Source organism: Dendrobates tinctorius, unplaced genomic scaffold (assembly GCF_039654945.1).
Source record: "Dendrobates tinctorius isolate UK_male_01 unplaced genomic scaffold, ASM3965494v1 ptg000138l, whole genome shotgun sequence".
Lineage (NCBI taxonomy): Eukaryota > Metazoa > Chordata > Amphibia > Anura > Dendrobatidae > Dendrobates > Dendrobates tinctorius.
Window position 1 is genome coordinate 4,021,226 of NW_027361806.1, and position 26,350 is coordinate 4,047,575.

At 47.1% G+C, this 26,350-nt stretch overlaps 1 protein-coding gene across 1 annotated transcript in view; it reads right to left on the reverse strand.

The window, feature by feature from the left end:
- Positions 1-1,502: 1,502 nt before the first annotated feature.
- Positions 1,503-26,350, reverse strand: part of TESK2 (testis associated actin remodelling kinase 2) — a 46,486-nt gene continuing 21,638 nt past the window's right edge. Inside the window, exons 4-11 of the mRNA XM_073544439.1 lie at positions 26,029-26,077; positions 18,915-19,061; positions 13,319-13,401; positions 9,481-9,565; positions 8,199-8,282; positions 7,171-7,257; positions 6,930-7,071; positions 1,503-5,708 (exon numbers count right to left, since the gene is read on the reverse strand). Of these exons, the coding sequence (XP_073400540.1) occupies positions 4,786-5,708; positions 6,930-7,071; positions 7,171-7,257; positions 8,199-8,282; positions 9,481-9,565; positions 13,319-13,401; positions 18,915-19,061; positions 26,029-26,077 (1,600 nt within the window). The 3' untranslated portion in view covers positions 1,503-4,785. The remainder of the gene's footprint in view (positions 5,709-6,929; positions 7,072-7,170; positions 7,258-8,198; positions 8,283-9,480; positions 9,566-13,318; positions 13,402-18,914; positions 19,062-26,028; positions 26,078-26,350) is intronic.

Genomic DNA, 26,350 nt, shown 5'->3' on the forward strand with positions numbered 1-26,350 from the left:
CATCGGTTCAGATGTATGTAAACTGCCTCTGTCCGGTCTGATGGGCGGGGCTTATTCAACTGCTTTCTCCCCCCCCCCCCCTCCCTCTTGCTGTACACAAGAAATGCGTAGAGCATGACAGGGAGGGGGGGGGAAGCAGGTGAATAAGCCCCGCCCATCGGACCAGACCACAGCAGTTTACATATATCTGATCCGATATAAAAAAGGTATTTATGCATGAAAGGTCCGGGGGAAGCAATAGTACGAAGAGACTCTTTATGTGACACACAATTGAATATCATTATATGATATCTCAAAAAAGGGGTGACAGATTCCCTTTAAGGAGACCGGACTCTTTATAGTCTGGCATTTATAAGGACACAAATTCTTGAGAGATCATAACTGTAGTAATCTTGCTTACTCAGAATACAAATACATATAAAGTACTTGGGTTTCAGTACTCACTTTTTTCTACACGATACTAAATATACGATACTGCATTGTATTTTTAAAAAACTCCACTAATTTTTAACACTTTTCATTCACTGATGGTAAGCGGAGATTTTTAAAGTGGTAGACTTACCCATTTAACAAGTTAATATTGCTTGTAAAAACTTGGAACTTTTGTAATTTACCCTATAAAAAAACTTTTTTTTTACTTTTCTTTCTCAAGAACCGAGAACTTCTTAACTTTACTGCTCTCTGCGTAGGTTACTAGCCACCTCTGCGGTCTTATCAGAGGTGGTCGTTTCTTAAGCAAGTAGCGCAGCACTTCAAGCTTTTTGCTATTCAACTTGCAAACGCAGCTCTGAAGGTCTGTGCCCCTGCGCTCCTCTTGGACGCAGTTCAGACCAGGATTCTTGGAGGCAGAAGAACCGTAAGAAGTTTACACATTGATTTAAATCCTGAGGCAAAACACCTTTCCTGATAGTTTTGCTTCCACCGGTGATAATTTTTCCATCTATCCCTGAATATAACAAAGCCCAGACCTGGGGGTTTCTCTACATCCATACAATTGTAGAAGCCTCTGGATGAAAACATTAATGTTCCCCATTCACTGACAGCAAGTAAAGAGCTTAAAGAACAAATTTAATGGGATTGTCCACCTTTTAGGACAATTTATTTTTTTTACAAGCTCAAATGCCTGTAATTTGGGCTAAAAATCATTTTTGCAATTGAGTTCTGTTAAACATTTTGCACCGTTTGCTTTCTCTAGCCTCCATGATGCATTATCTATTGCTGATTGGATTCTCAGTTAACTCATTCTGCAATCAGTGAGCTTGCGATAACCTCCGGCAGGTAGATGGTTATAATTTTATATCCTTTACTGAGCTCAGCTAGGTTGAATGTTTTGAGAAACCAAATGCCTGTAAAAGCCAAACAAAGCAACATTTTTAATGTTGCTTTGTTGTTTTTTTTTTTTCTCTTTTTTTAGGTTAAAAAAAAAAGTCCCGAAAAGTAGACCTTGCCACCCCCACTGAAAGCTACAGCACGATTCTCACTGTAAATGACATGCACAGGGCTGCTACAGACGGTTTAATCTGAGAGATAAATGAGAAAATTACATCTAGAAAAACAAAACGTCAATGGATTAATTTCATTTCGTCTTTGGTTCCTCGTTACAGACATCGTATATACAGAGAGCACTGACGGCAGAACCACGGCGTATAAATTACACATGGAGGAAACCTCGCCTCCGGCGGCGGCAGTGTCATGAGCGCGAACGTAAGACTTTAATAAAACACCTTCATAAATAGGAACAGAAACCGGAGCAGGAAAAACGATTGCATAGAAATGTATCGACAGCAAAATATCATAAGTGCAAAAAAACAAACAAAAATAAAACAGAATTCAAGTGTCTATAAAATCATCTTGTGTGGGAGAATCTCCTCCGCCCGGGACGTCCCCACTGGACGCCAGTCCATATAGCTTATGCCAAAAGGTTGACTGCCGCAATAGCGGCCGAAGAAGAGTCAGTCTAAAGCAGCGAGCTACAGAGGCTGCAGGCTTGTCAGGGCATGCTGGGAGTTGTAGTTTTGCAACAGCTGCAGGTCATTAGTGTTTAATGAGGCCAAAAAATATGAAATTTTCTATGGTTCGCCTGTATTATACTCTGGAGCTACACACACTATTCAGCTGGTAAAGTCACTGTGCACATACATTGCTTATCTTGTATTATACTCCAGAGCTGCATTTATTTACTATGTTGCTAGTGAAGTCACAATACATAAGTAAGAGCAGCCTAATGTATATATACTGCACCAGCAGAACAGTGAGTACAGCTCTGGAGGATATTGAAGGATGTAATGCAGGAGAAGCCATGCACTGCATCTACACATGGACCCTGTCTGCTTTGGAGATTCATACTAAATTAACACGTGGCTCAGCAGTGACATGGAAGGAGGAGGAAGAAAAAAAAAAGTTTCTTTAAGAAGTTAAGACTCCTGTGATTAATAATATTTGCAGCTGGTATGGTAAAATCTGGTGTTAAATACTCTTTAAAAACAGATTTTAGGCCTGGTGATGTTGGTGAACTAAATTCAAAAACTGTTCTGACCACTGTTAGATCCATTGTCCCCATGGAATAACAGAGTCAAGACATTTCTGGTAAATCACGTATTCTATAGTTATTATAGTGCTTTGAAGAAAGCCCTATCTTGTAATCCGAACGCTGCTAACTTATTCTTCTTCTGCTGCTTATTATTATTCAGTTGATTTTCCGCAATTAATGCGGCCCGAACCGCTACACGCACAGACTCCGTTGAGCCAGCGTTCACGAGTTGTGTGCCAAGTAATTTTCGTGTCAATCAGATTTGTAGTTTTTGCGCAATTTGCGTTTGAAAAAACATTTTCCTCAATGCATTTCAATGGGAAAATGTTGCCACAGGGAAAACATGCCCTGAGGCGATTCAAATGGCAGTTAAGCTCATTGATATGCGCTGGCAGACCCAGATACTATGCCAACGCCTACGAACTATACATGACTCCCCCAGGACAGTTTCTGGCAGATATCAGCTCTTAAAGCGAAACCCAGAGCACAAATGCAAATCTAGCTTCATCACATGACGCATGCCCCTGAGAGAGAATGTGCGCCAAAGTGGATTTAGAAGCCCAGTGAGCCAAACTGGCTCTTAAAGGGCTGACGCGCCAAAGTGATTCTTAAAGGGCCAGCGCTCCAAATCGAAAGCTGTGTGACCCCAGGCTCCAAATCGGAGGCTGATCGACCCAGGCCTACAAATCGGAGGCTGAGCCACCCTGGCCTCCAAATCGGACCCAGAGTGGCCCCGCCCACCAAATGGGACCCGCCCACCAAAAGGGACCCAGAGGGGCTCCGCCCACAAAATCGGACCCTGAGGGATCCCAGCCACCAATTCAAGCCCTGAGGAGCCCAGGCCACCGAATCGGATCCTGAGAGGCCCCACCCACCAAATCAGACCGAGGCCAAAGTGGCCCCTGAGAGGCACCCACAGTTAAAACAGATCCTGAGTTGAAAGTCTTGCAAGGCCAGCAGGCAAGTCTCTCAAAGGGGTAGCCCGGGCACCATTTCAAAGCACTGTCTGTATTTCCTTCAGGAAATACACATCTAGTTATATATCAAACTCATTGCTGTGTGATATATTGGCCAGGAGGGGGCGCTACTGAGCTTGTACCGCTGGTAAGGACTGGTGCTGCAAGCAACAAAAATGTCGCTGCCCGATACGCAGAACAACCAACAAAAACTAAAAAAGTTTAAATGATTAACGAAACTTATCAGAGGTGTTGTGAGAGCAGTCCACCACTAGAGGGCAGCCTCCATACGACATCAATCACCCCAATATTTCGCTCTCCGATGGATGGAGGTCACAGATGGCGCTCACGTCAGTCAGGTTATTAATACAGGCTAATCCACACTGTGCATAGACAGTCAGTAAGTTCTGACAGGGGGAATAAAAAAAAATAAAAAAAAAAATCCATTAAGTGCTTTCTGAGCTTCTGATATCACCTGCATTTGATCCATCAGGGCACTCTGATAATGGTTGGGTTTTTTTTCTCCCGTCCCTGATTGGCTTTCCTAACAAAAAAGTAACTCTATTCGTGAGTAAAGAGAAAAAAATAAAAAAACAGATACTCTACAGTCACGCTCACAGCGGCTGCAGACAACATCCTGACGTCTAAGGCCGGGCGGGGGGCAAAATAAAGAAAACAAAAAAACCCACCAACCCAGGAACCAGACCTGGAGCTAAAAGTTACATTAAAACTTGCATGCGGCCCCCCCAGCATCACACACGGGCATAGAGGGGGCACGTCTCACCCTCCATATGAGCCTGGATATTGACGGAGCGATCACATAGTGTCTGATGATCTGATGCCTCGCAAAAGGTATAAAATCTGTCACGGTGGCACTGAGTGGGTTAAGGCATCATCGATTGACAAGAAGCTCCCATACATGCTGTCGCCTACTGCAACAAGTTGTCATCACAGACTATGACCGGTGAAGGGGTTAATACAGGGTTACTCCAGGTCACATGCTACTAAACAAGGTGAGATCGCGTGGGAAACGCGCCAGAACACGGATGCTTGTTTGCATTGTCAACTTTTTTTTTTCTTTATTTTTTCATTGCTTCCCTCTCCCAGCAGACACATTCCTATGTGCATTATTAGGACACCTGAGCGGCGCTTACAGCGTGATCCATGGTCAGCAGCGAACCGCAGCAGAGCCCAGACAATATGGACACGTCTGATCACTGACGGAAGAAGCAACGGGATAATCCGGCTGGTTAGGAATCTCCCATCCTAGGATCTGAGGTCATGTAAACCCTACACATATCACATTTTCACCACTCCCTGGCGGATGCGGCAGCCGGACACAGAGTCACACAGGCAGTCCCTGCTCTCCGTATTGTCCACTGGCAGTAAGGACAGCCCTCCAAAATGCGCCGGGGGGCTGCAGCTCAGCTGGTTGTCGTTCAGTTCATCCTCTATTTCCATGGCCTCGGAGCTGAAGCCCTGTGAGAGCTCGTCCTCAGGGGGACAACAGGTGGGGGGCTGGGAACACTTAGCGGGTCTCCTATTGCTGACCAGCAGCCGGTTACTGTACTCATCCTGGTTCTCCCGGCTTCCTTCCATCACTCCAATCCCATCGGTACAGTCCATGTCCTCGGTCTGTGCGCCGTCAAGAAACGCGGACCTGAGTTTATAGGGTGGGATTTCTGATACACCGTATTTGACATTACAGAGGAGCTTCGCCCTTACCTCGTTGCTGAGCTGCGCGGGGTCACACCTCCCCACGGTGGAGGAGAGGGCCGGAGAAGGGGTGCAATCTTTTTTCACAAGCTCAGGAGAGACAGGCAGAGACCTGCAGCGCCTCTTGGGTATGTAGCAATAGTCCACAGTGTCCTGGCTGTATGGTTGCCGCACCAGCCCTGATGTCTGACTCCCATCCATTTTGGGGGAATGGAGGTCGAAGACATGGGAAATGACAGACTTGCTGGGCATGTCGAAGAATTTAATTTTCCCTCCCTTTAAGTCCTCCCTGGCATTGAAGGGGTTAACCTTGCGCAGCAGCCCCTTGCTGGGGGTATAGAAAGGGTCCTGTACATTTATCTTGCGCTGAGGTTTCCGGGCAAAAACATCAGACTGACTCCGGGAGAGAGTGATGTTCCGCCGAGGACGTGGTGACTTCTGTGGGATTTTGTCATCTTGTGGGATTGTGATGAGACGCTTCACCCCTTGACTTTTCTCACTGGAAGCTGGGGAGCGAGGAAAAAAAAAAAAGTTCTCAACATTCAACATTAATGCCACATTTCCAATCAGCAAACACACAAAGAAAAAAAAATTTGGTAAGATGAACTTGAGCCGCCACCGGGGGGTGGGGGGGAAGAGCACTGAGTCGCCACGGACGGGGGGGAGAGCACTGAGCCGCCACGGACGGGGAGGGGAGAGCACCGAGCCGCCACAGACGGTGGGGGGAGAGCACCGAGCCGCCACGGACGGTGGGGGGAGAGCACCGAGCCGCCACGGACGGTGGGGGGAGAGCACCGAGCCGCCACGGACGGTGGGGGGAGAGCACCGAGCCGCCACGGACGGTGGGGAAAGAGCACCGAGCCGCCACGGACGGTGGGGAAAGAGCACCGAGCCGCCACGGACGGGGGGGGGGGGGGGAAGAGCACCGAGCCGCCACGGACGGGGGGGGGGGGGAGAAGAGCACCGAGCCGCCACGGACGGGGGGGGGGGGGAAGAGCACCGAGCCGCCACGGACGGGGGGGGGGGGGAAGAGCACCGAGCCGCCACGGACGGGGGGGGGGGGGGGAAAGAGCACCGAGCCGCCACATACGGGAGGGGGGGGAAGAGCACCGAGCCGCCACGGACGGGGGGGGGAAGAGCACCGAGCCGCCACGGACGGGGGGGGAAAGAGCACCGAGCCGCCACGAACGGGGGTGGGGGGGGGTAGAGCACCAAGCCGCCACGGACGGGGGGGGGGGGGAGAGCACCGAGCTGCCACAGACGGGGGGGGGGGGGGGGGGGGGGGAGAGCACCGAGCCGCCACGGACGGGGGGGGGGGGGTCGGGGGAAGAGCACCGAGCCGCCACGGACGGGGGGAGCACCGAGCCGCCACGGACGGGCGGGGGAGAGCACCGAGCCGCCACAGACGGGGGGGGAGAGAGCACCGAGCCGCCACATACGGGGCAGACCACTCTGACCATTTACAAGAGCTGCCTTTGCTGTGAGCTAAGCAGCCTGGAGCTCAGTAGAGGTGTAGTGCTGCATCAATTTATCAAGACTGGAGAAAGATTTCTGCAACAGGATTTTCTGCCTGTCAACAAACATGTCGCCACATGTCAAACATGTCACTGGCAGAAAGCAGACATCTTAAAAATGGGAAGTAATTGCTATACAAAGTAGCAGAACTTCTCACTATGCAGCAACTGCATGACGAGGACCATGGTGGCAGTAGATATAAGAACTCTTACCCTTAGTGAGAGGTTTTGTCTCGTTGATCTCGGGGTTGTTGGACAGTCGCTCATTTTCAGCCTCTTCTTTTCTTAAGCGAAGTAATATTTCCTCCAACTGCTTGACGATGTCCGTGAAGGAAGGACGGAGCTTTGGATCCATCTGCCAAAAAGTCAAAAAAAAACAAAAGACCAGGAACTTTGGCAGGACAAAATGTTGGCGCTGCTCAGTGGGAGTCCAGATACTAAGTGGGGCACTCACATTGCAGCAGTTGAATGTCAGCTGGAGGAAGTCCTGGGGGCAGTCACCCACCATGTGCTGGAAACCATCATAGTCCAAACCGAAATTCTAGACATGAGAAAGAAACAGGACGGGTTCACCTGGTGCCATATGATCTCACAGCGGCTAAACACAACATCACCGGCCCACCAGGATCCAGCGAGTCTGGGCCAATAATCACAAATCCTTTTCTGCACATCAAATCCTGCTCTATCAGGGTCCAACGTTACCTAGTGCGTTAGGTCATTGTGGTCAATTCCCTACGGCACGTTTATTACTCACATTGCTTTCGGTACATGCAGGAACAATGTGGGCAATAGTGAGCTGCTTCAGAGAGCTTGCATTCTGTGGATGGGTGAAGGAGAGAAAATGGCTGTGGACGGCAGACGTTGGAACAGAAATGGTCCCATTTATGATGGTGATTTGGGGAAAACAACATTTCTATATTGGCATCCTAGCGGCCACTTCTAATGGTCCAGGTGAAAACAAGTTGTCATGACCCAGATCTCTGCTTCCATTAGTTCCACTTGCGCCCTGTAGGTGGCACTCTGGTATAAAGCATATATATGCACTGTCCCTTTAATGCTGCTTTCCACCATGGTGCAGGTATTTATTGGCATGCTCTTCAGTCTTTGCACTGGTGATAATTCCTGAACATCCCTATTGATCAGTATTTTGTTACCATGGATATCATGATAACGATTCTGAACATTCGTCATTTATTGGGCGGCTATAAACACAAATAGGCACACTGTGAACCCAGCTAAAGCCGAGCGACTCTACGCTTCTATTTCTTGATGATGCCCCCTCTTAGCATTCGGGGGGACGGTGGGCTGGTGGGCGGCAGCTACTGATATATTGGGGGTTCTGGACCAGGACAATTTTACAGATCTGTTCTCGGCATAAAACTACAAATATCCGGTGTAATGAGACGGCACAAATGGAACCGTTCCATTGCGGTAATAAACATGGCGGAGCAGGTGGATGCGAGACCTCACTGCATCATTTACCTCTGTGCGGGGCAGGTAATCCGGGTCCGCCTGTATCCGGGCGATGATCTCGCACAGGATGATCCCATAGGAGAAGACATCAGCCTGGCAGAAGGAGGAAATCATTTACAGTGTAACTTTCACAGAATCGTAAAGATGGTTAATAATTCAGTGGGGGTCCGGATGCAGAGACCCCAACTAATTGCTAAAAGAAATTAACTGAAGCCAAAATAAGAAAGTCTAAGCGTTGTCACAGAGCGGCGTTTGCTTCTGTTCCTTCATTTTAGAGAACGGTGGGATTCTCACACACCAGGACCCCCGTAGATCTAAACCTGGGATATTTCCCAACAACAGGTCAAAGTGTAACAGTCACATTAAAAACAACCAACTTAATAATGAAGCAAGGATAAGTAACATTGTCACATGGGAGGTAAAGCAAGAAAGAGAATGCTATGCCTTGTTAGATCTTAATACTTATGTAAAGTATTCAAGGAGTGATACCTTTATTGGCTAACCAGAGAAATTATATTTGCAAGCTTTCAGGGCTCAGAAGGCCCTTCATCAGACAATACTGAGAAGAGATGGCAACATTTATATAGGAATTATACAAGGACATGAGCGCTACAAGGACATGAGAGATGCCTTGTTACAATGTGTCTGTCCTGTAAGGACCCCCAGCGGTGTCAGTGTGACGTGACCGGCTGCGTCTTCTGATCGCTGGGATTGATCTGGGATCGGTTTGTGTAGGAGGAATCTCGGGGCCGATACGGGGCGTGCAGCGGGCGATATTTGCACAGAGAACTCGCTCCTCTTTGTACAGGTCAGGAGATAAGAAGTTGGTTAATCTTCCACCACCGGTGACGGGTTCATACTCCCCCGGAGGAATTCCACGTATTTCTCTGACAGCGCGGAGAAACAGTGACACTTTGAATCAATCCCAGTGACCATGGCGACTTCCGTGTACGTTTCCACTGGTCGCACCTTCCATGTAGGTGAGAAGTAGGTAACCGGGTGACCTGGAGACTGGTCGGACGAGGGTGACCCTATACATTTGGGAGGATCTGTCCTCGCCCATCAGCTTGCAACTACGTTGTGACATTCCAGCTATTCAGCTCTTCACTGATGCATTAAAACAAACCATCAGCTGTGAGAAATATTATATTTACCCACTGGGAGCTCCTTACACTGAATGGAGAGAGACATTTTTGGTTCATCTAAGACATTATGTTATGCATCGCCCTGACAGATCAATGACCCGCTGTCCACGCGGATCTACGGCCACAGGACACGGCGACTCGCTCACCTTTTCATTATACGGCTCATCACGCAGAACCTCCGGAGCCATCCAATATGGAGACCCCACGACCGCCAGCTTCTCACTACCCCCGCTACAAGGAAAACAGAAATAAAGGGGTTAACAGTGAACCACTCGCCCACTCTTCGCATTCAGATGGATGAGAAAGACGAAAACACTATGCAATATCAGGAACCCCCTAACACAGAGAGTGACCCTGTCCGTATGTGAGCGGGAATGACTACGCACAGAACAGCCCACAAGATGGCCACTACTGCGGCCCCAGAGCTGCACACACTGCTTTACTAGTTCTTATCGGAAAGAGTCAGCAAGATTGTGGTCAGAATAGAATACAGGTGGGCAGTTACGTTTTCCGATAAGTTCTCAGTAGACACTGAAAAAGCAGGAAACGCTGGGAGAGTTCAGCTCTGACTACAGAATAGTGAGTGCAGCTCTGGAGTATAATACAGGATGTAACTCAGGATGAGTAATGTAATGTATGTACACAGTGACTGCACCAGCAGAATAGTGAGTGCAGCTCTGGAGTATAATAAAGGATGTAACTCAGGACCAGTAATGTAATGTATGTACACAGTGTCTGCACCAGCAGAATAGTGAGTGCAGCTCTGGAGTATAATACAGGGTGTAACTCAGGAGCAGTACATGATCAGTAATGTATGTACACAGTGACTGCACCAGCAGAATAGTGAGTGCAGCTCTGGAGTATAATACAAGATGTAACTCAGGATCAGTAATGTAATGTATGTACACAGTGACTGCACCAGCAGAATAGTGAGTGCAGCTCTGGAGTATAATACAGGATGTAACTCAGGATCAGTAATGTAATGTATGTACACAGTGACTGCACCAGCAGCATAGTGAGTGCAGCTCTGGAGTATAATACAAGATGTAACTCAGGATCAGTAATGTAATGTATGTACACAGTGACTGCACCAGCAGAATAGTGAGTGCAGCTCTGGAGTATAATACAGGATGTAACTCAGGATCAGTAATGTAATGTATGTACACAGTGACTGCACCAGCAGAATAGTGAGTGCAGCTCTGGAGTATAATACAGGATGTAACTCAGGATCAGTAATGTAATGTATGTACACAGTGACTGCACCAGCAGCATAGTGAGTGCAGCTCTGGGGTATAATACAGGATGTAACTCAGGATCAGTAATGTATGTATGCACACAGTGACTGCACCAGCAGAGTAGTGAGTGCAGCTCTGGAGTATAATACAGGATGTAACTCAGGATCAGTAATGTATGTACAGGAAGACACACATTGGGCAGTGAGTGTCGGGGCAGTGAAGTCGGGCTTCATGTCTTTTGTGGTCTAACGTCTACTATAAACTCCGGATATCTCCAGTTATGTTGCACCATCAACCACAGCTTCCTGCCAACCACTATCTGTCAATTAAAACTAATAACACTGCATTAATACAGATGCTACCCCTGAAGCCTATGTACTCTCCATTTACTTTGCAAGTGAATAATCTATTGCTCCCAGTTATCTGCCATTTCAGCATTTTACAGGTTGTTTTGCTGTCATAGTCAGATTATGCACCGTTGTCAGTTTTGTGCATGCATTGGTGCAGATCGGAGATTGGATTCCTGGACATTGTTTGGGGGGCTAACACTGTACGGAGGATCACGGGGGAGGGGGGGGGGTCTTCAATCAGTTGGGAGTTCTCCGATTTGAGGACAGCCCCTTCCTCCTGCTCGATGGTTTTATCGTTCTCATGTGGGAGGAACAAACATTATAGATCCTGCAGCTGCCAGGAAGTGTTTTGCAGGTAGGACCCAGCCACCACGTCTGGACCTGGCCATATATACTGGTTGGGGGCACCCTGTGTGGATCATCATCGGCATTACGTGGAATGACGTGTAACCCTACTACCTCACTATTCCGGCCCAAATAAAGAAATTATATAAAACCTTTGCACATTTGTAAAGCATTTTACTGTCCTGCTTTTGTGGCTCCAATTTAACTAAAGGTCGCTTACATAGCATAACCTACGGTGAAACTGCGACATATACCGGTGCAATATCCAAGTATTCGTGGAAGCATTAATTTTTTTTTTTTTTGGGGGGGGGGGATGACTTTGAATGAGACTGAAGGTTATTAAAAAAAATAACCCAATGAGGTCCAACGATGCTGGAAAATATCTTGGAAATCGAGCTGCTTTATGCCGCACTGATTGACACAGTAATCCGGCCATAGACACAGCGCTAACCGCTGATAATCCGCCAGTACACCACAATCAGCGGAGATTAGAGCGCTAATCCTAAAACTACAATGAATGTTGGGAATTTGGAAGTGAATGCTTTAGGATGGTTTCTTATTTTTTAGAACACCTAAATCATTTACTAACAGATGGGTATACCAAGTGGCTCCACCATAAAGAAAAACCCATAACATTTCATTAAATTTACTTTATTAAATAAACTTGATATTATACTGATAGCACCCGAATCAAGGTAACTTTTGAAAATGGTATATACCCTCCCAATCAGGATATTGTAATATATCCTCTTAGTATCAATAAAACTAATAATTTTATTTCTATTGATATAAAAGTCTTCCTATAGAGATAAAGGGCTACAGATAAAACATAGTGAAACCATATATTTCAAAACCAACCTAGAAACCCAAACACCTGACACACATTACAAGCTGAGTGGCCAGTGAGGAATAGTTTTAAAGAAGCCGCACAGATGAAATAAGGCTCTTATGGTAAAGCAATATGGTGAACTATAATGCAGCTCACTTATTCTTTGGTATTAGGACATATACCTCTAGGATCACAAACGGCGATGAACTGACCCTCAATCAAGAGGTATTCTTAGACCAACCAGTTATCCCGCAGACTGGGCCATATAAAATACTAGCTGGCCAAGAATTCCACTACCTAGATCATATGATAAATCTAGTCTAAAAGCTATCCCTCAAAAAAACAAAAAAAATAAAAATAAAAAAATAAAATGTGCTCATACAATGATGTGCAGCCACTTAAATGTCCTTGTGGGCTAAATCAGTGCCACACTGTAACCACTCGGCGTATACAAATGTCAAGGCATGCAAAATATCTCATGGTCCCCCGTTAGATGCAGGAATACAATGTCACAATTTAATCTAGGAACAAATAATCCCCAAATCACAAAAGCATGCCCAAACAGAGCCAAAGTAGGTAACTTATCGGAATCTTGTCCCAGTTACAGCGTCCCTACGCGTTTCGCCCCTTCCCAACATCAGGGCTCATCAGGGGACCATAGAATAGGAGCAATCCATAATGGCATGGTTGATAAGTATACCTATATTCTTGCATCTAACAGGGACTATGAGATATTTTGCATGCCTCGACATGGGTATATACCGTTTTCAAAACTTACCTTGATTCGGGTGCTATTAGTATAATATCTGTGTATACACATCTAGTTTATTTAATAAAGTAAATTTAATGAAATGTTATGGGTTTTTCTTGAATGGTGAAGTTTCTTATTTTTTACCATATTTACACACCCAGAGCTGCATTCATAATACTGCTAGGGTTATTTGCTGAAATGCTGGCTCTAATAACGTAAAAAGGAACAAGCAGAGCTGTGACTGCAGCTCTGGATGTGACTAGAGCATGAAGTCTACGAGGTTATGTAATGCAACGTTATATGGAGACTTATAGTAAGTGGCTCAAGTGTAGAGCGTCCGCTTCAGCCCAGACGTCATGTGAGCGCAGGAACGCTCTGCTATGTTAATCCTCCTCCATTCAGGACCTTGTTATTACAGTAATTGCCAGGTTTATAGCTAGGGGGGGCATGTCCATCCGGGCACGGCGCATTTACCTGTAATCTGGAATTTTTTCCGCCAGGCCAAAATCGGCCACCACAGCCGAGTAACCGCCCTCATCGCTCTTGATGAGACAGTTCTGTAAAGAGAAGATGGGAGAGAACCATGAAATACACGGACGCCCTGACTGACCACCATGGGGTTAACGAGGCCGGCCGGAGCTGCCTGCGGCTTAACATTAAACTAATGCAATGAGCACAATCCCTGAAAAGAAGCTGAGGCTGCAACACCCACGGATCTGCCCTGGACGCGAGCACAAGACAGAGCTGCCACTTAGGTTTACACCGCTGACCTCCCGCTACCCCGGGGGTCTCCTTAATGGACAGACATCAGAGTACTAACAGCAAGTGTGCGCACACAGCAAGAAATCCAGGGGCTTCTGGGGGGACTGAGCAGGGCCCCGGTCCTGGACTGTACTTCAGATGCACTGTGTGCTTCTATAAAGTGTGCAGTGAATAAAACTAATCATTTTTTACATTTAAAAGCTGCTAATACCCCAGTCCTTCTCGCTGCTGATGAGCTCGTTACATTGTGTTAGTGCTGACACCATTAGGGAGAGCTATGGGGCTGTGTAACTCTGTATACGGTGGGTTCCCTCTAGTGGTGGCTGCAGGGAGCCATCATTTTAGCATATATGGCCTTGTTCTCACTGTTGGCAGCATCTTCATTGCATCCAGCGCTTCTCTATGTGCCGTATCAATCTGTAGGGACCAGTGATCCCGTATGATGAATCCAGCAGAGCCACGGTTGTTGTGAACACTCTTGACCTGACATCTGACTTTGGGCTCCCTCTGGTGGTTGCTGCGGATAATGGAGCTGGTCGGGTTGACAGAAGTCAATCTCACCTGAAGAGGATGATTGGAGGTCAGGTGCTACAGACTGGGAAGATTTAAGTCAGCAAGCTTCCCTCAGTTGTTGCTGGTGATTTGATTTTCTTCCTGTGCAATTTGAAGTCCGCTTGCCCCCTGCTTGGTCCTGCATCGTTCAGATAAGTTATTTGTTTGCTGGAATCTCTTTGCATTTGATCCAATTTTTGCATTTCTCTGCTTTCTGCTTTGCTGTGTGGGTTCAGCATTGTTCACTGCTGGGACCAGTGCTGGACCCCATTCCATATGCCACAGCTTATGTCAGTCTGTTCAGTATTGCTAGTCCCGTTATATCAGTATCTTTTGTTTTGCTTCCAGTTCACACCAGAATTCTGATCTAGTGGGAGAGATCTCGTGTGGCCTCAGTATTTTTGCATATCAGACGTGTTGGATTTTTCTTAGGGTTTTGTGCGTGATTGCAGACAGTATCTTTCCTGTCCTGTTCTATCTAGACAGTTTGGGCCCCATCATTTGCTTACTCTATTTTCTGCCTGTGTTTGTGCCTCATCTTGTCTCACCGGCAATATATGTTTGGGGGCTATCTATTCCTTTGGGGTTCTACTCTGGGGCAGTTTAGCTTTCCCCTTTCTTGTTTTAGGCTTAGTTAACTCTTTGGCTGTGCTGAGGCATCTAGCGCCTCATAGGTGCGTCCCACGGCTAATTCTAGTTGTATTGTTAGTTTTAGGGGTCTGCAATACGCTTAGTTACCAACCTTTCTGGTTGTCTAGTCTATTCCTGCTATCCTCCTCGGTGACCTAATCATAACACACGGCCTGAAAACAAAGGCCGTCTCATAGCGGCATGGTCGTGTAGAGAGAAGGCAGGGGATTTGGAGCTTTGTATCATAAGTACAGATCCATCCCCAGGTCTCTTGCAAGGCAGCACAGTACTGTCACTCATTGTATACAGAAACTTCCTGCTCATCCTGAGCCTCCTGATTCAGAAATAAAACTGCAGTCCAGTCTGAAAATACGACAGAGCAGCAGGCGAGAGGGGGAAATCCAGCACATATTCATGGCGATCTCTACAAACTACAGGTTCTCAGGAAAGCAGGCGATGACCCCTACGATAGGACATTAGAGGTGGTCCCCCTTTATCCGTTACACGTGCAGGAATATGAAAGTTCTCATCACTGAAGACTTCTTGGGGTCTCTTTACCCACACAGATATTGCTGCAGGGCTGGCAATTCGACCACTGAGAGGCGCTATTTATCTGCTTCATAAAAAAGATGGCGGCTAACTATTCATAGATAAAATAATAAATGTAAAAACATAAACCGGGATTAATGTGCTCTTTGTGAGGTGCGGAAGAGTGTGAGGTTCTGCTCAGTGCAGAAATACAGAGGCCCTTATGTAGGACACGGCCTGAAAACATCTGCCGTCCACTGCCAGACAGAGCACAAATCTGCCAAAGTATGTAACATCTGCTAATAAACTGTTGAATACACTGAATGGGAGCGCTGAGACACCACCGAACGGTGCGGACAGGGGCTAAGCCCATGGGAGAGACACAGCAACGGACATTACAGTACTGACCCGGAGTGCAGCTCTGGAGTATAATACAGGATGTAACTCAGGATCAGTAATGTAATGTATGTACACAGTGACTGCACCAGAAGAATAGTGAGTGCAGCTCTGGAGTATAACACAGGATGTAACTCAGGATCAGTAATGTAATGTATGTACACAGTGACTGCATCAGCAGAACAGTGAGTGCAGCTCTGGAGTATAATACAGGATCTAACTCAGGATCAGTATAGGATCAGTAATGTAGTGTATGCACACAGTGACCACACCAGCAGAATAGTAAGTGCAGCTCTGGAGTATAATACAAGAGGTAACTCAGGATCAGTAATGTAATGTATGTACACAGTGACTACACCAGCAGAATAGTGAGTGCAGCTTTGGGGTATAATACAGGATGTAACTCAGGATCAGTAATGTAATGCACCAGCAGAATAATGAGTGCTGCTCTGGAGTATAGTACAGGATGAAACTCAGGATCAGTACAGGATCAGTAATGTAATGTATGTACTCAGTGACTGCACCAGCAGAATAGTGAGTGCAGCTCTGGAGTATAATACAAGAGGTAACTCAGGATCAGTAATGTAATGTATGTACAGAGTGACTGCACCAGCAGAATAGTGAGTGCAGCTCTGGAGTATAATACAGGATGTAACTCAGGATCAGTAATGTAATGTATGTACACAGTGACTGCACCAGCAGAATAGTGAGTGCAGCTCTGGAGTATAATACAGGATGTAACTCAGGATCAGTAATGTAATGTATGTACACAGGGACTGCACCAGCAGAATAGTGAGTGCAGCTCTGGAGTATAATACAGGATGTAACTCAGGATCAGTACAGGATCAGTAAGATAATGTATATACATAGTGACTGCACCAGCAGAATAGTGAATGCAGCTCTGGAGTATATTGCCGTCTATAACTCAGGATCAGTACAACATAGAGGTTTAAAGATTACAATGGAGGTAAATTGTGCAGTAAATGGAAAATACCTGACTGTAGTCCTCACTTGTGTGGATTTTATGTAAATGTATATCTGTAGCTACAATATTCACCCTGTAGCTGAAGGGTAATACTGTAATATTATCACACTGTTTCCAGAACAAGGGGAACGTGACAAATGAAGAATTAGTGGTCAGGGACGAGGAAGTGTTTGCATCTCAGGAATAAACAGTAAAAAAAAAAAAAGGAACTGAAGCCAAACATCCGCAGCAGCGACCCATGACTTCAAGTGCTCAAGTCTCTAAAAGCGCCACAGTAACAGGAGTTTACACGGAAGCATTCTCTGCTGTGCAGTATAACATATCGCTCTTAAGTCGGAAATTGACAGGTGTTGTGGGGTCAATTACCAGGTGGACCCGAGTCCGATTCTATCTGGAGAGTGATGATGTCAAGTCCTGAATATCCTCTCTGGAGAGCAGAAGTTGCAGGGAAGCATTTGTGCACTTACGTAGAGGATCGGCTTATCCTAAAATTGTGCATCTGAGACAGTGAGGAACGGATTATTGGCCCTTTTCTCTGTTCAGCATCATTATGTCCAGCAGTGCGTCTCTTCTGGCCAGTGTAGGGGCGCGCTGGCTCCGGTAGGATCTGTGATCACAGCCCGAGGTCTCTTTCACAATCTCACTTTGCAATCTGCAGTCAATTTACAGCTACAATCGTATCTCCGGCCTCTCCCCGAAGATTGCCCCAATTGTGAAACATTCAGATTAATGGCAGACAATAAAGCAGTAGTAATGTCAGAGAGCCGGGCTCCCCCCCAAAACACGTGTCCGGGCCATTTCCTGATGGATGAAAAGAAGATGGGACATGGTGGCACTCGAGCAGCTGTAGAACTGCAAACCCCAGAAAGGAATTTTCTGATTTTCATGCAGCATCTGGGACCCATCCCCAGATTCTGGGGGGATTATTAACACTGACATTTCTATGCCATACTTACTGTGAAGATAGCTGGAGCACAATGCACATAAGGAATCGGTGCAAGCTTTCTAAATACACTGAGTGTTAGGCCGGGGTCACACTTGGGAGAAACTCAATACCCGGCGAGCGGAGCGGAGTGTTATGAATGGGACACGGAGGAGGAGAGCAAGCCCAAGCTAAGCCACAGAAAACCAGAGAGGTTGGTAACTAAGCGGATTGCAGACCCCTGATCCTATCCACACAACTAGCAGTAGCAGTGGAGTGTACCTACGAGGATCCTAGATGCCTCAGCACAGCCGGAGAGCTAAATAAGCCTAAAGCAAGAAAGGGGAAATCTAAACTGCCCCAGAGCAGACCCCAAAGGAATAGATAGCCCTCAAACATATATTGTCGGTGAGACAAGATGAAAACACAAACGCAGGCAGGAAAATAGACTGAGCAAACGATGGGGCAAACACTGACTAGACAGGACAGGAAAGGAAAGACACTGTCTGCAATCACGCAAAAAACCCTGCAAAAAAGTCCAACACGTCTGATGCAAAAATACTGAAGTCGCACGACTTCGCCCACTATATCAGCACTCTGGTATATTCTGAGAGCAGAGCAAAAAGAGGCCAAGCAGTAACATATGGATGGTGCTTCAGCGCAGCCCCAGCTGGAGCTGGTTGACCCACACAACACTGAAATAGAGAAAACCAGATCAAATGTGAAAAGAATTGCAAAAGAACACTTAGCTGAACATGCAGGGACTGAGCTGGAAACTAAGACCTCAGGAGGCAGGAAGAAAATCACCAGCAGGGATAGAGGGAGTTGGCTGTCTTAAATCCAGTCTGAAACCCCAGATCTCCAATCGGCTTCATTATCAGGTGGCAAGCCTCTGTTAATCAGATCAGCTCCATTACCTCCAGTAACCACCAGAGGGAGCCCAGAAAGAGAACTCACTACCCCTCTTTCAATTTGACCAGCTTCACTACCTTCAGTAGTAACCAGAGGTAGGCCAGAAAGCGAATTCACAACAGCAGAGTGTGCGGCTGCATGTATTTCTATGGAGCTGAGCGCTCAGGTCCGAGTGCCGGCGGCAGTGCCGGGTATTAAGATGCGAGACTCGTGCAAGTTTCTCGCAAGTGTGACCCCGGCCTTAGGTCAGGACTACTCAGTGACATCCAGAAGAGATCTGCACCACCACCTGCATCAATCCATTGCACCAGCACCATACAAAACCATAAATAAGGTCCTTCAGAAGCCATTCCTGCATCTGATCTGACCCCAGGATCACCTACCTTGGATGTGAGGTCTCGATGGAAGATTCCCTTGGAGTGCAGATAAGCCAAACCGAGGGCGACATCCAGAGCCAGCTTCACCCGTACCGTCCATGACAAGTGCTGGTTGCTGTCCAGAAGCTGCTCCAGATTCCCGCTGTTAATATACTGCAAGACAAGGAGGGAAGGACACATATCACAAAGGAGCATCTAATCCAGTCTCAGGACCATCCTTACACCTGCTGAAGGTGGTTTTATTGGAGTGAGGGTAAAAACAAGTTTTGGTCCCATGGTAAGTGTTGCACCCCTGCCTATGGCATCAGCACATCGGCAACTAGAATAAGTTTTAGTATCAGGAATAACTGCAATGGTGTGAACTTAGTCTGATACGAGTGCAATCCATCGACGACTGATGAAAAAAAATAAAGCCCCCGGATTTCAGCTGTATTCAGTTCCAGTTGCTTTGCTCGGGGTTGCCCCTGATGTACACTGAGCCTGTCTGTTACCGCCATGTAATAATTCACACATGTGCAGGAGGCGCTGGTGACAATTGCTGCACGGAGGCAGGTGGCAGCGATCAGGAGGAGCAGGGCCAGACGCTCAGCTGAGAAAACACGGCCGGCGCTGCCAAAGAAAACCCCGGACGGCACATAAAAGAAGGAGCAAAACGGGGACATGGTAATACTGCATGCACAGTAATGTCTGGAGCGTCTGATGAGGTGAGGCCGCCGCTGTGCAGACGGGGTATATGGAGAAGGTGGAAGCAAAAGAGAGGGATCTTATGTGACCGAAATAAGTATAACCTAAAAGGGGACATCGCCGCTCTCCAGATATCAGGTATATTATACAGGAGGAGACATCACCGCTCTCCAGATATCAGGTGTATTATACAGGAGGAGACATCGCCGCTCCCCAGATATCAGGTATATTATACAGAGGAGACATCGCCGCTCCCCAGATATCAGGTGTATTATACAGGAGGAGACATCGCCGCTCTCCAGACATCAGTTATATTATACAGGAGGAGACATCGCCGCTCTCCAGATATCAGTTATATTATACAGAGGAGACATCGCCGCTCCCCAGATATCAGTTATATTATACAGGAGGAGACATCGCCGCTCTCCAGATATCAGGTATATTATACAGGAGGAGACATCGCCGCTCTCCAGATATCAGGTATATTATACAGGAGGAGACATCACCGCTCCCCAGATATCAGGTATATTATACAGAGAAGACATCGCCGCTCCCCAGATATCAGTTATATTATACAGAGGAGACATCGCCGCTCCCCAGATATCAGTTATATTATACAGAGGAGACATCGCCGCTCTCCAGATATCAGGTATATTATACAGGAGGAGACATCACCGCTCTCCAGATATCAGGTATATTATACAGGAGGAGACATCACCGCTCCCCAGATATCAGGTATATTATACAGAGAAGACATCGCCGCTCCCCAGATATCAGTTATATTATACAGAGGAGACATCGCCGCTCCCCAGATATCAGTTATATTATACAGGAGGAGACATCGCCGCTCTCCAGATATCAGGTATATTATACAGGAGGAGACATCACCGCTCCCCAGATATCAGGTATATTATACAGAGAAGACATCGCCGCTCCCCAGATATCAGTTATATTATACAGAGGAGACATCACCGCTCCCCAGATATCAGTTATATTATACAGGAGGAGACATCGCCGCTCTCCAGATATCAGGTATATTATACAGGAGGAGACATCGCCGCTCTCCAGATATCAGGTATATTATACAGGAGGAGACATCGCCGCTCTCCAGATATCAGGTATATTATACAGGAGGAGACATCGCCGCTCTCCAGATATCAGGTATATTATACAGGAGGAGACATCACCGCTCCCCAGATATCAGGTATATTATACAGAGAAGACATCGCCGCTCCCCAGATATCAGTTATATTATACAGAGGAGACATCGCCGCTCCCCAGATATCAGTTATATTATACAGGAGGAGACATCGCCGCTCTCCAGATATCAGGTATATTATACAGGAGGAGACATCACCGCTCCCCAGATATCAGGTATATTATACAGAGAAGACATCGCCGCTCCCCAGATATCAGTTATATTATACAGAGGAGACATCGCCGCTCCCCAGATATCAGTTATATTATACAGAGGAGACATCGCCGGTCCCCAGATATCAGGTATATTATACAGAGGAGACATCGCCGGTCCCCAGATATCAGTTATATTATACAGAGGAGACATCGCCGGTCCCCAGATATCAGTTATATTATACAGAGGAGACATCACCGCTCCCCTGATATCAGTTATATTATACAGAGGAGACATCACCGCTCTCCAGATATCAGTTATATTATACAGGAGGAGACATCGCCGCTCTCCAGATATCAGTTATATTATACAGGAGGAGACATCACCGCTCCCCAGATATCAGGTATATTATACAGGAGGAGACATCGCCGCTCTCCAGATATCAGGTATATTATACAGAGGAGACATCGCCGCTCCCCAGATATCAGGTGTATTATACAGGAGGAGACATCGCCGCTCTCCAGACATCAGTTATATTATACAGGAGGAGACATCGCCGCTCTCCAGATATCAGTTATATTATACAGAGGAGACATCGCCGCTCCCCAGATATCAGTTATATTATACAGGAGGAGACATCGCCGCTCTCCAGATATCAGGTATATTATACAGGAGGAGACATCACCGCTCCCCAGATATCAGGTATATTATACAGAGGAGACATCGCCGCTCCCCAGATATCAGTTATATTATACAGAGGAGACATCGCCGCTCCCCAGATATCAGTTATATTATACAGAGGAGACATCGCCGGTCCCCAGATATCAGTTATATTATACAGAGGAGACATCGCCGGTCCCCAGATATCAGTTATATTATACAGAGGAGACATCACCGCTCCCCAGATATCAGTTATATTATACAGAGGAGACATCACCGCTCTCCAGATATCAGTTATATTATACAGGAGGAGACATCGCCGCTCTCCAGATATCAGGTATATTATACAGAAGGAGACATCGCCGCTCTCCAGATATCAAGTATATTATACAGGAGGAGACATCGCCGCTCTCCAGATATCAGGTGTATTATACAGGAGGAGACATCACCGCTCTCCAGATATCAGGTGTATTATACAGGAGGAGACATCCCCGCTCTCCAGATATCAAGTATATTATACAGGAGGAGACATCGCCGCTCTCCAGATATCAAGTATATTATACAGGAGGAGACATCGCCGCTCTCCAGATATCAGGTATATTATACAGGAGGAGACATCGCCGCTCTCCAGATATCAAGTATATTATACAGGAGGAGACATCGCCGCTCCCTAGATATCAGGTGTATTATACAGCGGAGACATCGCCGCTCTCCAGATATCAGGTATATTATACAGGAGGAGACATCGCCGCTCCCTAGATATCAGGTGTATTATACAGAGGAGACATCGCCGCTCTCCAGATATCAGGTGTATTATACAGCGGAGACATCGCCGCTCTCCAGATATCAGGTATATTATACAGCGGAGACATCACCGCTCTCCAGATATCAAGTATATTATACAGGAGGAGACATCGCCGCTCCCCAGATATCAGGTATATTATACAGCGGAGACATCGCCGCTCTCCAGATATAAAGTATATTACACACAGGGTAAGTGACTAACTCTGGGGCCTGTGATGGGGTGGGATGTATCAGGCATTAGACTTGTGTCTAGACAAGTGGATCAGACATGGGATGTTCCTGGTATGTAGTGGTTAATACCTCCAGAGACAACAACTGGAGACAGGGCTGTGGGAGCCAAAAGATAGAATATAGAAGTCGATTCCAGAGCAGCATGAACATTACCAATACGATCAGCAAAACACAACCATTGAGCAAAGGACAAACCTTGGGTCCGGCATGCATGTACAGACCAAGTAAACCCTTCATGGCTGTACTATTCTCTAAAAGCAGAATTAGAGATGGATCATACTTCCGTTTTTTGACGTCCGTCAAAATCCGCCGTTTTGCAAGAAAAAAAAAAAAATAGATCCGCCATTTTTTTTGGCAGATCCGTTTTTTCCCCCCATAGACTTGCATTAGTGGCTAAAGCGGATCCGTACAAAAAACGGATCCGGTAGCATCCGTTTGTGGCAAAACAGAAACAGACCCGTTTTTTCACACTTTGGCGGACGCCAAAGAACTGAAATGTGAAACAGGACTAATGCTCTTTGATCGCTACAAAAATCAGATCTGCTGCCAAAGTCTTTGTGCCAAATTCCACAGCACATCTTCAGAGATTTTGTGGAGCTCAAACCTTCATGGCATAGAGCCGTTTTTTATTTTTGCAGGACGAGACGAACAATGGCCGAGTGGTGCAGCACTACACTGGAGGAGCATCACCGCTCTCTAGGTCTTTATGTTTTGTTGTTCGCACAGGGCTACACAGAGGCAGCGCTCTAGTCCAGTCCCTCCATTATGGCGGCCGGGTGCATTTACTATATACAGGAGAGGAAGCCCCGAGCACTGAGCGCTGGCCGGGTACCTGGAAATCTCACTGGACACATCAGGCCGACGTGTCCCGTCGCACGCTCCATCCTGACATAAAACACGAATATCATCTCCAGGCTTCCCGAATCACAACAATGGAATTTTTATGAGATCAGGGCTGTTTAATTTGGCACAAAAACCTGTTCCCTGAGTATACAGAAGAATGTACACCAAGCGTGAACAATGGCGGATTGTGCAGGACACACCAGCCGCAGCTTTACCACCCCGTCTGTTGTCTTTAGCTGTGACTGAAGGCGCACGGGATTCATCTGCCCTGGGGAACAGGAAGACACCAACACGATCGATACTACGGAGCAAAGAACTAAAACCAATGGAGTGTGGATTCTCCAGCCATCCAGCACAACTTTACATGTTATGTCCCACCTGTATACCCTCTATGTACATATACAGCCTGCAGCCGGCCCAGCGTGCGGCCCGCCAAGTGTGCAGCCGGCCCAGCGTGCGGCCCGCCAAGTGTGCAGCCGGCCCAGCGTGCGGCCCGCCAAGTGTGCAGCCGGCCCAGCGTGCGGCCCGCCAAGTGTGCAGCCGGCCCAGTGTGCAGCCCGCCAAGACATAACTGTTATTAGAGTTTCACCATGTAATAAACTGGCCGAGTGTAAGATTTAACCGTCACTGATGAGCTGAGCATCCATAACACATGACGTATCTGACATCATCCACATCACTCCATAAACACTAGTGTTCTGCAACAAGTGAATACAAAGACGGCGGATTGTAGAAATCTGGCTGCGGACGGATATTATTTCATGATAATAGAGCAGAGGACGCTCCATGGGCTCCTTTGTTCATGAGAGGAGTCTTGCCTTACAAATTAAAGCTTCACGGAGCAGTCACCTGACCCCAACAAAAGGAAGAGGTGGAGGGCACCTGATGGACGAAGCGTAACAATCACCATGAGAATCAATCATCCGCTACAGGAATGTTACTGGTGCGGCAGATAACAACCTGTGCTGCCCCGTCACCTCAGATCCAGACAGGTAGAATAATTCCCTGCAACTTAAAGAGAATCTGTCAGCAGGTTTTTATTACCGCATCTGAAGGCAGCATAATGATGGGGCAGATACCCTGATTCCAGCGATTCATCACTTATTGGGCTGCTTACTGCAGACTTCATAAAAAAGTGTTTTCTGAGGAAGAACCTTGCAATTCTCTGGATTCTGAGCTCTGTATGACCCCTCCCAAATCATCGATTGGCCGCTTTCTGTGTACACTGTGCATAGGCAGAAAACTGCCAATCAGTGGTGGGGATGGGATTGGACTACCTGGCAGCAGGCTTACTAGCCCTCTAGTGATAATCTCCTGCTGATAAAATAATGATTTCATAAAAACTACAGCAGGCAGTCCAGTAAGTGACATACTGCTGGTATCAGCGTCTGTCTCTACACTATGCTTCTCTCAGATTAAGTGGCAAAAACCTGGTGACAGATTCCTTTCACAGACAGAGGAGGAAGGTCAAAAACTCTCTACCTGCTGGTGATTGCAGGGACACAGCAGACACGGGCTCTGGTCAGATAAGGCTGACATAATGTGTTCTGCAATATTATTGCTGCAAATTCCCAATTCATTGCATCAATAACTGTTCGGATATAACGCAAGAATGAACCTGGCTGTCAGCCAAGACCACAGAGCAAAACAAGAGTAACCGCAGGGACGGGGCCACAAGAGTCTATGGGGCTGGGTGCAGGATAAATCATACGCCGATTCACAACAAAGGTGTGAGGACTCGGAGAGGGGGAAACCAGAAGAATAGAAAGATGGACCACGAGACGACACCCGTCGGGGCTAGACAGGACCATGAGACGATGCCCGTCGGGGCTAGACAGGACCACGAGACGATGCCCGTCGGGGCTAGACAGGACCACGAGACGATGCCCGTCGGGGCTAGACAGGACCACGAGACGTCGCCCGTCGGGGCTAGACAGGACCACGAGACGATACCCGTCGGGGCTAGACAGGACCATGAGACGATGCCCGTCGGGGCTAGACAGGACCACGAGACGTCGCCCGTCGGGGCTAGACAGGACCACGAGACGACGCCCGTCGTGGCTAGGCAGGACCACGAGACGACGCCCGTCGTGGCTAGGCAGGACCACGAGACGACGCCCGTCGGGGCTAGACAGGACCACGAGACGTCGCCACTTGATGGTGGACTGGAGCACGAGACGCCGCCACTCGAGGGTAGAATTTTAGCACGAACCTGGATAATTGGGGAGGAGGAACAGGACCCAAAAGATGGTGACAAATGTGGGGGCGGGCTGACTGAGACAGAACAAGACTGACACTCGAGGGTATACAGGACAAGGACATGATGACATTTCGGTGGGACACGACAATAATCGATTAACACATTGAATCAGACTATACTGGAGGTTCCATTAATACAGTTATGAAGGGGTTAATAGCAGGAGTGTTATTTAGTGTACCCGTGGGATATTTCACAGGTCACTGCAGCATCGGGGAATAATGGACATTAGTGCAACGTTTCTTTCTACCTTAAATAGAAATAATGTGAGTGATGCCCCCGAGTCTTACCTCCGTCAGTGCGTGTAACTGCCCTTGGTGGACGCAGACCCCCATAAACCTGCAGGAAGAGATAAAAAGAAGAGTATTAAAGTCGCGATGACACAGAGACCACAGTCACTACAATGTATCCATCATCACTGCGTTACTCGCTTTCCTCTAATGTGATGGGCAAAACAACAGCAACACAGATGAGATATCATCTCTTCATGTTCACATGCAGCGTCACATAACTGATAGCTTGTTGCATTGGATGGGATTGTGTGCTCTGATACATTGTAACAAATCCTCATAGATGGAACATGCATTCAGACTTGTCAATGCACCAATTTTT